Source organism: Coenobita brevimanus, chromosome 13, assembly GCF_032717465.1.
Source record: "Coenobita brevimanus isolate Jiangsu-jjx chromosome 13, ASM3271746v2, whole genome shotgun sequence".
NCBI lineage: Eukaryota > Metazoa > Arthropoda > Malacostraca > Decapoda > Coenobitidae > Coenobita > Coenobita brevimanus.
In genome coordinates, this window is record NC_136966.1 from 49,097,392 (window position 1) to 49,109,616 (window position 12,225).

The window sequence follows — 12,225 nt, forward strand, 5'->3', positions numbered from 1 at the left end:
AGAGAAAAGGTTAAAGATATATAAGACTCACCAACTCTTCCTCTTTCAAATAAAAGTATCCCCATGTCTCCAGGTGGTCCCGTCGATGAGTAAGGGTAAGTTGAATTTCAAAGGGTGGCAGGAAGACGCTTGCGGCTATACACGTCAACCGGCGTTGCTCCGAGCCCAAAATCATGACGGCTATACATGTCAACAGGCATGTAGGGGTTAAGCCTTTGATATGTTTAATGTTACATCTTTTTGGTTAAGTATTGATATCCTTCGTAAGTTTCTTTCACAAGCTGATGTTATCCAGGAAAGCTTACTTCTTTTCACCAAATTTTTATTATTTACAGAGTCTGGTAGTGATTGCACAGAAAACCCTAACTGACCACACAGAGTTTGTGAGTGCCAAAAGAGAGTTTGAGGAGTGGCTTCAGCGCTCACAAGGCACAGTTAATGACTGTCAGGATGATAATGGCTCTGAAACAGAGGTCAGTGATTTTATAAGTTTGCTGTAGTATATTCTAAAGTAGGGTAAGGCCATGATATGTCAGTGATGCATTTCTAAATATCACAGCATTTTTTCAGTACAGCTGGTACTGTAAGTAGAGGGACACATGCAAATCAGCATAATAGGTAATAATGCAGCTTTAATGGACAATATCTCAGCAAATTACTTTGGACATAACAGAACAGAAAAATGTAAAATAAGAAAAAAAAAGGACATAATGAGGGCTTACCAGTACTGTACTTTTTTATACAGGGTATTTTATTAGTTGACTGTTCACCACCACTTCCATACCACTACTGCCACTTTTAACTTTTCATATTCATGCCACTCCCATGTCTTGTACTAATACCTTTTATGCAGGGCTCCTTGCAGCCTACTCACTTGATTTTCTCTTCTGTATGAAGAACTTTAATAAAGCACTACTAGCAACATCCCTTTCATAGTCCACTTTTTCAGTTACTTTTCACACTTTCCATTCATATAAGTAACTAAACCAAGGCACTCGGTGCAGTGATAGAAGAAAGTGGAGTGGCTGGTGCTCTGAAAGCATTGATATAGACAGGTAATTGAATACAGGAGCTGCAAAATAAATTCATGTGAAGGTGTTAATACTGTACCCCTGTTCTCATATTGATTTTAGATTAGTATGTAATAAATGAGTTGTTTAAAAATGAAGGCAGACGATTGCCTAAAGTATAAAAACAGACAAACAGTTAACCTGCCGCATGCCAGCGACGTGCAGTACATGTATGTCATCGATTTAAGATATTTGCCATATTTCAAGAATTCAGTTTTGTCATGAGATATTTGCTAGGGATACTCCTGCACCTGTTTAGGCCTAATACCCACGCTATGAGTCGTCACATTGCCCCTCCTTCCATGCGGGGCCCTGCCATCTCATTTTGTGAGTGAGTGAGTGAGCAAGTGAGCACCATGGTGCGTCATGGTATTCCCCAGCACAAGATTGACGAGCTCCTGAGCATCCCCTGTGAAGGAGAAAGTGATTCTCCCATTGATGATGAAGTTGCTGATCAAGACTACATCCAACCTGAGTCAAAATTAAGCAGCGAGGATGGGATTCTATCCCCAAGAAAGGCAAGGAATATGGCTGTCTACATGGCTGTATCTCACCCTGCACCATCACCACCACCACTTCCCACCTCACCACGCCGCTCTTGCTCCATGGACGATTCCTCTAGTGACAAGGAATACAAGGCCAACCCCTCAGGTCAACATCGCCTGCCTATGTGGGTAGGATTGCCCAGGAAAACCCAGAGAAGTGTGAGAGAACTATTTAGTAAAAAGTTCAAGGCAAACAGTGCTTTGTTCTATTCACATTGTGTGCAACGATACCTGCCACCTCCAGCCCCACGCTTCGTTGCCTCTCACTAACCCAGCATCTCCACCTCACCCAAACCTCTCCACACTCCCTCCCCACACCCTCCCCACACTTCGTTCACATAGCCTCAGATGGCGAGGAAGGAGGAAAAGGTAAAGTAAAAGGGAAGGGAAAAGGCAGGGGGAAGAAAAGTGCAAGTTGTGGGGAAAGTGAGGAGACAAGCTTTATTCCCCAACTTCCTTCCCAACCTACTACCGAATTTCCTGCCCATCCGGATGACGGCGACAGAGGTGGCCCCATTGGTGATGAGGGCGAAACCTAAGGAGGGGATGAAGTCACATGGGAGTGGGAAGAAGGGAGCAATTTCGTTCCCATCATCCCTTCACAGGCGGTGATAGGGCAGGCGGTACTGCGCTGGAGCTGACTCCCACCTCATGGAGAATCGATTTCTTCAAGAATATTTTAAAAAGGGAGCTAATATTGAGAATCATTCTCCTTTCTAACACCTATGCTGCCTTCTACCAGTGTGTGGAGTGTGATGTGAGGTTGTGCCCAATCCTATGCTTTCAGGAATATCACACCCTCCTTCACTTCTAAGTGTTAGAAACATGTGTTATGTGCAAAAAAAGATCCCTATGAGTGTTACTGAACTGTATATATAAATTAATGTAAGTTATTTCATGAGTAATTGTAATGTATAATATATGAATTAATGTAAATGATTTCATAATAATAAGTGCAGTGTAATTACTAATTACTTCATATATAACTTGTGTAATGTGTCTTGTGTTCGTTTCATTTTCGCTTTTATTTTAAAGGCTCCAACATGCTTGCATGTATCGGCCTTGGTCACCTAATGGTGGCTTTCCATGCTGCATGATCCATGGCAGCCTCTTTGTTCAATCCCTTAACCCTGAGGTCACACTTAATGACCTCGTCCCATGTCTTTCTCAGTCTACTCCTCATAACCCCACCCCCAGTATTAATACTTCTCACCTTCCTCACCCAATTATCATCCCCCATCCTCTCCACATGTCCAAACCATCTCAATCTACTCTCCTTATCACAACACCAATACACTCCAGTCCCATCCTACCTCTCAGCTCTTCCATTGTAAACCCAGCCCCCCAAGACCTTGCACGCAGGGACGCACTACACATTCACCTAATCATTGTCATTTCTGTACGTCTGAGCCGGCGAATATCCTCCTTCTTTACTGCCCAGGTCTCACTACCATACAGCATTACACTCCTAACATGCTGCATACAAAGACCCCTTAGCACGTAGGGAGAGCCCTCTCAGTGTCAGAAGAGGCAAGAGCTCCCTGAACTTCTTCCAACCACTTCTCACCCTAGCCACAGAACTAGCTCCAGCCCCACCTCCAGCACACAACATGTCTCCCAAATAACAAAACTCTTCCACACACTCAAGAGATTCACCAGCAAGTTCAATCCTTTCATGCCTGAGAGTCTCCACCTGCTCTCCCCAACTCTCCGTACACATAAAATCAGCATTATCTCGCAGTCTACCTGTGATATCACTACATCTCTTGTGCACTCATTTATCACAAACACCGCACAAGATAGAATTACTTCCTACGCCCTTGTGGCAAACTGCCCATGGCCACTCTCCCTCGTCTTTTACAGTACCTCCACCAACCCTAGATATCATCACTTTTGTTTTATCTGCATTTACCCTTAAGCCCTTGTGCCCCATACCATCTCTCCACTTCCTAAACCTTTCCTCCACCTCCCTTTCGTTCTCTGCAATCAACACCAAATAATCAGCATACAGCATCTCCCACGGGAGTCCGTTTCTAAAGTCACGTGAGAGGGCTTCAGGTAGTGTGATAAACAACATGGGACTCAAAACTGACCCCTGATGCACACCAACATTCACAGAAAACTCATCACTCAAATCTCCATTCACTCTTACCTGGATGCAAGCACCCACATACATAGCCATAACCACCCTAACCAGCCACTCCTCCAAGCCAAGCTTTCTCATTGCCCATTTCACCACCTCTCTAGGGACTCTGTCAAAGGCCTTTTCCAAATCAACAAAAACAATATACTGTACAGATCCCTTCTACCAATATATTTTTCCTGAAGCTGTCGAACAATGAATATGGCATCAGTGGTCCCCCTACCTGGCATAAACCCAAACTACATCTCATCAATATTCACTCTTTCTCTAATCATACCTTCTGAAACTCTCTCCATTACCTTCATTATCTGATCTAAAAGATTTATACCTCTATAATTTCCTCTTTCCAGAGCATCACCCTTCCCTTAATACACATTTACAGTTACACTCTTCAGCCAATCATCTGGGACAACACACTCATAAATAATCATATTTATCAGTGTTTGTTCGAGAAAAGACACATATAGCGAGTACGATGTGCAAGAATAATTCTTTTTGTGAAAAAAAGATGCAAATGTAAGATATCTATGTGTGGGCAAACACTTATGTGAAAAAACTAGAAAATCCAATAATATGGACATTATTGGAAAAATGCCACTCACTCACTCGAATATTGTAATGCGCCCCCACATAATTATGCTAGGGGACTCCTTCCAGAAGTGTCCCTGGGTCATTTGGGATATTTATCCCTGAAGAAAACAAAGATTTCTTACCTCAACTCGCTGGGTGTCGGCAGTGGCTGATGAAGTCTACGAGCGTTGCTCTGAACATTTCAGTTACTCTCCGAGGGAGAGAATCAACCTCAAAATCAACCTTTTAGGTTTTTGTGAGTACTTTATGGTTGTTCTCTATGTTCTCTCATCATTCCTAACCTATCTAACAAAAGAAAATAAAAAGGTCGAAAATTGGCCAGCACTGGGGTGCCATGAAGGTCCCAAGTTGGCCAGCAGTCGGTGAGTTAAGGTTTCTAAAGGTGTGCCATCTTTGCAAGGAAAAAGTATTTTTGCCATATTCCCAGAACATATTAAGCAGGAAAAAGTAGAGATGATAGTAGATTTTTTTTTTCTCTTATGTTAATGCTGAAATTTTACTTAGGCTTATTGATACTTATCTGTCTTTACCATAAAAATGAAATGCCAGGAGTGGGAGAAATAGAAATGTGACCGTTGGTGAATATACTGGACCTAGATTGCATAAGTAGTATAGGATGAAAAATTAGGAGTCGGGAAAAAATGTGATTTTAGGACGTCTTTATCAGAATGGTATGGTATGGTTATAGTAAGCAAAAGAATATTACTAGTATGGTAAATAATGTGGCTTGAGTAATTAAAAAAGGATAGGTAAGTGAGGTTGAAGGGAAGAGAAGAAATGAAATCCCCAAAGGATGCATTCATAAAGTAAAAGTTTAAGAAGGAGAGGTATGAATGCTAAGGAAGGAACAGAATTAAGTAAGGATGGAAGTGGAGAATGAGGTATGTAAGGAGATACATACGTGATGAGAGTTGCACTCCATTTAAAACTGTTAGACAGTGGAAGAGTTCTGCTCTACAAATAACAGATTACACTGAAGTTAGGCCTTTGAGGTGAAGCCAATATTCTGAGGACCTGCATATTATGTGAACGAAAGTCAGAGCCATTACATTAGGCTTGTTGTTAATAATTGTTCTTTTGCTTTTGCCTTCTTTGTTTTCTGAATGCTACCTCACATTACCCTTATGTGTGGAAAATGGTCAGGTTGGTGATAAGAGGAAGCTATGTGTGGATCATACTTTGAAGGCTTGATTGATGATTGAATGGATGTGTGGCCTATTTCACTGTTGATTGTTGTAATAGCTTCTGTTTTTGTGGTTTCCTTTTCATATCACTGGCTCTTACATGAACACATGGAGAACTGGGCAAGGGTAATGATGACGGTACTGTCAGATTGTTTTTATCACTAGAAATGGCCAAATTTTGGATATGTATCGCATGTAATCTCTGGTGCTTATCAGTATATTGTTGCATGCAAGAGTTTGTCAAGAATAACGAGCCAGCAATGTACTGTATCCTGTTTTCTGTATTTCTCTTTCCTCCCTGAAGATCAGTGTCCATCATCTCTTGTTTTTTTTTTTTTTTTTTTTTTAATAATGGAAAAATATTTCATATAACATGTCTCATAGGCAAAGTGAGCAGGGAAGTGTCAGCAAACTTTTTAAATTGTGATAGTACAGTCTGTTGTATCATTTCTTTGGCAGGTGCGAGACAAGTTGGACACAATCAAGCTGGTGTCAACGCGGCTGTCTGAGGGTCAGCATCTGCTTGGGGTACTGGCTGAGGCTTATACGCGTGCTCTCAACCTCACTCACCTTGAGCACCAGGATCAGATTAGACAGGATTTCACAACACTGAAAGCAGAATGGGACCAGTTCAATATTTCACTGACATCTACTGAATCAAAGCTAAAAGTAAGACTTATTACAGCAACTCTTTTATGAAAACAGTAATATAATTATATTAGGTTTGATTTGAGACTTGCCTGTAAAATACAGGTATACCCCGAGATACGATACCCCTCGATGTGATACCCCAGCTTAGTGATCTATCTATCTATCGATCCATTGCCAGACGCCTTAATCCCTTATACGGGGTAGCCACAAACAAATCGCCTCCACATCACCCTGTCCCCCGCCATTTCACTGCCCTGCTCCCAATTCACACCCCCCTCTCTCATATACCTCTCCTCTCCATCCCTCCATCTCATCCTTGGCCTTCCCCTCCCTCTCTCCCCCTCCCTCTCTCCCCCTCCACCTCACTCACATACACTCTCCTCGTCAGTCTCTCACTAGCCCACCTATCGTTGGCCAAACCCCAGTTTAACGATGGGATTTAATTTTTCTTTTTACTGATTTTGATGATATTTTAGACTTAAATTTTGTGTTTAGATTGATTTATAAAATGTTTTTAGACTTAGATTAATGTGTTTTAGTCACAGGTGGGGTGAACATTGTCATTTTATGGTACAGTTTACTAAGTTTGATTTTTTCCAGACATTATATTTGACGATTTTCAAATTTTATTTTTGGATTTAGGTGAGTCATAAACTGCTTTAGGGTTGGTTTAGCTTGTTTTAAAGCTATTTGGGGGTTTAGGCTAGCTAGAAACTTGTTTTTGGACTCATTTGGGTGGGTTTAGGACACCGCTGGGGGGGAAACCCAAGACTCAAAAACACATCCCTATACTTTACATGTTAAATCTACCCTAAGATACAATACCTCACCTAGTGATGGATTTTTACTTAACCAATTGCATCGTTAAACCGGGGTATACCTGTATCAAAATCTTTTAGTTTGGTAAGATAATAGATATTTGCTATGTAGATAATGTATAGTACTGTATATAGTACCATAATATATGTCAAAGTCTCTCTCTCTCTCTCTCTCTCTCATTGTTTATGTTTTTATTTTTTGTATACACTATTGTACTTTTTTAATCAGACTGCTCTCCACCGTTGGGAGGAGTTCAGTGAGGCATGCAGCCGGCTAGACACTTGGTTAGTTGAGGTGGAAGAAGTGTTGGTTGAGACGCCTGACTCAAGAGGTGAAGTGGCTGAAATGCGTACATTCTTGGAGCGTTACAAGCATATCGCATTACAAATTCAGGAAAAGCGAGAGGAAGTCAACAAACTCTTGGATGATGCTGAAGAATTCTCTGAGAAGGCCTGTGATGATGAGATCTTGAATCAGGTGGAGGAAGCAGAAGCCAAGTGGGAGCATCTTAGCACCCGCTGCAATGAAATCACCTCAAAGTTAGAGGAAGAGATCACTGACTTCAGCCAATATCAATTGGCCCTTCAAGACACAGAGAAATGGCTCCTGCAGATCAGTTTCCAACTCATGGCAGAGAATTCTTTGTATATATGTAACAGAGAGCAAACAGAGGAACAGATTGAGAGTCATAAGGAGCAACTGGAAGAGATAATTGAATATCAGCAGACCCTTGATGAGGTGAAGAATAAGGGTCGGAAGCAGATTGATCGGTATATTGGGTCAGTTCCTTCCATCCAAGACAGAATTGAACATCAGTTGCATAACATTCAAGAGAGCTACAATTCATTACTGGGTACTGCCAACCACATTCAGAAACGGCTAGATGAATCTCTAGCGAAGTTTGAAGAGTATGAAGCAACCCTAGAATCAATTGAAAAGAACCTGGAGGAATGGGAACCTGTAATAGCAGACGAAAATGACACAAGCATCCAAACAATGGAGGAGGCAAAGTACCATCTGGAGTGCACCAGGGTAAGCATTAAGGTTTTTTATAGGATAGATTCGAGACTGGAAATCCTTATTTAATGTTGCCTTTTTAACATGTGTGTTACTATTCTATCCTTAGTAAATTAAAGAAAAATTGCCTATTAAAGATCCATTGGTACATTCAAAGATGATATGCCAGATTCTACCAGTATGTAGTACCAGTTGTATGGAAAAAGGAGTGATATTTTGGAGTACATACCTTCATAAAGCTGTCTGTAAAGCTGTTTGTAAGTAAAGGGTAATCCATTATTGCCTGAGCACAAATGATCTGATACAGTAAGTCCACACTAAATTATGGAATGAATGCTTTTGAAAGTAGCATTTGTTAAAAAAATAATATAAAACATCCCAGATTTATAATGAGAACTGCCTGCACTATGAAAGTTGATAGTGATTTAGGTAACATGAACAGTGCATCATTATTTATAATTCCACAGCATATCTGTCTCTTTACTCATACTTTCACTTGCATAATAATAATCAGTGTTCTTTGCAGTTTGTTTTTTCATACTGAATTGATATGCTGGCCCTCCATAGGTTCAGTCCCTAATAGATATCTTGAAGCTTTTCAGGCATGCAATGCCACCAAAGAAAATAGTCAGATCATAAAACTGCAAATGTACATTAATAGTCTATGGTAGCCTTGCCTTGGACTGCTACACATGGAGTCAGTGGGAAAGTGTTGCCTTGGGTCTCAAGATTGACCCTGTCGGGGACATTTTAATATTTCAAGTCCAGAACGAACATAAATAGTTCATATCACCTAAAGTACCACATACTGCCACAATAAATTATTAAATAGAGGAATATCATTTGTAAAACATAATAAAGAATTAAAAGACACATCATGGAATGTAATGATAAGGACTTATGAGACCAAGCTGCAATCACAGCTTTTCAGAGCGGTGCTGCTATTAGGTGCACGCATCTCTTACCCATTTTCACTTTAAAGTTAAAAAACTATTAACTATCATCTGTTTCCCTCTTTAAGGCATCGTTAAAGCAAATATCAGGTACTGTTTGATGAAAAAAGGTGTAAAAACACTGTGAGCAGGGCAATAGGTAGAATACAGTTGGGAAGGCAGCAGATGTGTCTGGGTTGAAATGATGAAGGCCTCAGGAGATATAGGAGTGGGTTTTGTTACTTATTTGGTAAATATGATTATAGATACTGGTAAGTGTGCTGTCCCAAATGCCAGGCTGAAGAGTGTTATAGTAAATGTGTAGAAGGGGAAGGGTGATGCCCTGAAAAGAGGAAGTTATAAATGCATAAAACTTCTGGACCAGATAATGAAGGTAATGGAGAGTCCTGGAAGGTATGATAAGGGAAAGAGTGATTACTGATGGGATGCAGTTTGGTTTTATGCCAGGCAGAGGGAACACCGATGCCATATTCATTGTCTGACAGCTTCATGAAAAATATTTAGGAAAGAACAGAGAGCAGTACTTTGCTTTTGTTGATCTGGAGAAGACCTTTGATGGAGTCTGTAGGGAGGTCATGAAGGCGGCAGTGAGAAAGCTAGGATCGAGGAGTGGCTGGTTAGAATGGTCATGGTTATGTATGCAGATGCTTGTACCCATGTGAGAGTGATCGGAAATTTAAGTGAAGAGTTTTCTGTGAATGTTGCCATGCATCAGGGGTCAGTCTTGAGGCCCTTACTGTTTGTCATGGTAGTTGAAGCTCGCACATGACTTCAAAAATGGAGTCCCGTGGGAGATGTTGTATATTTGATGACTTGATTGCAGAGAATGAAAGAGAGGCAGAGGAAAGATTTAGGAAGTGGAGAGACAGAATGGGGCACAAGGGTGTGAGGGTATATGTGGATAAAAGAAAAGTACAGTAATAATATCTAGAGTTGGTGGTGGTATTGTCAAAGTAGAGGGAGTGTGGCCATGTGTGGTTTGCTACAAGGGTGTGGGAAGTAGTTCCATCTTATGCAGTTTTTGTGATAACTAGGTGCGTAAGGTGTGGAGTGGTATTAGAGGTAAGTTGCAAAATAAAGCTGATATCGTGTGTGTGGTGTGTTGGGAAGAGCATGTAGAGATTGTTAGGCATGAAAGGATTGATCTTGTTCGAGAGTCTCTTGAGTGTGTGTAGGAGTTTTGTCATTTGGGGGACATGTTATATGCTGGAGATAGGGCTGGATCTAGGGTAAGAAGTGGTTGGAGAAAATTCAGGAAGCTGTTGCCTGTCCTAAAATTGAGAGGGCCCTTCCTCTGTAGTAAGGAATCTTTGTGTGCTGCATGTGTTAGGTGTGTAATGCTGTATGGTAGTGAGACCTGGAAAGCAATGGAAGAGGATATTCATAGGCCCAGACATACAGAAATGACCATGATTAAATGGATTTTCAATGCTTCCTTGAAGGTGAGGCCTTGGTAGCTAGGACACGATTGTAGAGTTGAGAGGAAGCATGGGACTTGAATGTAATGGTGTTATAATGAGGAGGGGTAGACTGAGATGGTTTAGGCATGTTGAGAGGATAGAGTATGATAGTGGGGTGTGTAAGGTGAGAAGTGTGAGCATCAGAGGTAGAGTTGTGAGAGGCAGACTGAAAAAGATGTGGGATGAGGTTATGGAGTGTGACCTCAGGGATAAGGGACTAAATAGGGAGACTGTCAGACATTGAGCAGTATAGAGAGATATCATTAGGTGACAGAGGTCATTGCTTGCAAACATGTTGGAGCCCATTTAAATGATATGATTCAGTACTGAAATATTATTGTGTAAGGGATTCCTCTTTGCAACCTAAGTAATTAAGTAACTCATAGGATCAGTATTAGTATGCAGGTAATAATATTGTAAGATTATTCAGCTAAATATAATTGTACTTCACCTGATCTGATTTTTCTTGTACATTTTAGATTACAGGCATTTGCTTATTTATAAGTATACTTCTCTTAGTTTGATTTTTGTTGTTCATTTTTCATGAATATGAGTGTTGTCAGTACTGCATTACCCAGTATATTTCTGTTTCTTTGGTCAGTCATGGCACAGTAAGCTTCTTGGGGAAAAGTCTCGTCTGGCCTTTGCTGTGCAGGCTTGTGAGGCAGCAACTGCATCAATTTCCCGGCCTGGTTCACCACAGGATGTCATTTCTCAAGCTATACCAGAAAATGAACTTGCTGTCAGGGCCAAGCTTGAGGATCTCATTGAACAAGTAAGGAATGATATTTTGATGTCACATTTAATATTCTGGCCGGTTAGCAACTTCTGCTTTCCAGATAATTTTGTGTTGTACAGATCGAAAATTTCGCTTCAGTAGATTTTCATTTCCTGGGCTGTGTTAGGATGTAAGCTGTTTGTTATTGCCATTGATTATTTATGTATAGAATCATATATCTGGAAGATTACAAAAATGAATAATTAATTCGGTATTGAGAATTCATACTGTTGAGCAGCAGATGACAATTGTAAAGTACTGGAAGAGTTTTGTTGTGGTTAAGTCAGTTGCTTGTCATTGTACAAACATAAAGTGGTGCATGATAAGTTGGATCATGCTTGTGATGGAATCTTTTCTTTATTTACTGAAAAGTGAGGTGAAACAGGCTGTGGCACAAAAGAAGAAAGCATACAATGAATGGATGAGAAATAGGGGCGTGGAAGAAGTTGAGAGGCGGAAGAGAGAGTTATATGTAGAATAAAAGAGAGAGGTGAAAAGATTAGTAAGAGAGAGTAAGAAGAGAGTGGATGAGGAATTTGGAAGGAATTTGAGTGTAAAGTGGAGGGACTGTAAGAAAATGTTCTGGGAAGAGGTGAAAAGAGTAAGACAGGGTGGAAGTGAAGTTAGCAGGGGAGTGAAAGATAAAAATGATAGATTACTAGTGGAGAAGTGAGAAAAACTGAGCAGATGGAGAGAACACTTTAAGGAATTGTTGAACGTAGAGGATGGAAGTAATGCGAGTATAAGTGGCTGGGGAAAGGCTGGGAGAAGGAGGGAGGTGAGAAGACAGGAAGAAATCAGTAGGATAGAAGTTGTGGAAGCAATGAAGAAAGTTAAATCTGGAAAAGCCCCAGGAATTGATGGAGTGTGTGGTGAAATGCTGAAGCATGGGGGACAGATAGTAGTAGAATGGATGTGGAAGATGTGCAGATTAGCCTGGGAGGAAGGTAGAGTCCCGGAGGATTGGAAGTCAGGTATAATTATTCTCTTGTACAAAGGAAAAGGGGAAAAAGA

The 12,225-nt window shown here is 40.8% G+C and overlaps 1 protein-coding gene across 1 annotated transcript in view; it reads left to right on the forward strand.

Annotated features, from left to right (window-relative positions):
• The window catches only part of LOC145415676 (uncharacterized), a 561,483-nt gene that overhangs the window by 242,187 nt on the left and 307,071 nt on the right, over positions 1-12,225 (forward strand). The window contains exons 39-42 of the mRNA XM_080284894.1: positions 336-473; positions 5,993-6,202; positions 7,232-8,035; positions 11,035-11,208. Coding sequence (XP_080141020.1) covers positions 336-473; positions 5,993-6,202; positions 7,232-8,035; positions 11,035-11,208 — 1,326 coding nt within the window. The remainder of the gene's footprint in view (positions 1-335; positions 474-5,992; positions 6,203-7,231; positions 8,036-11,034; positions 11,209-12,225) is intronic.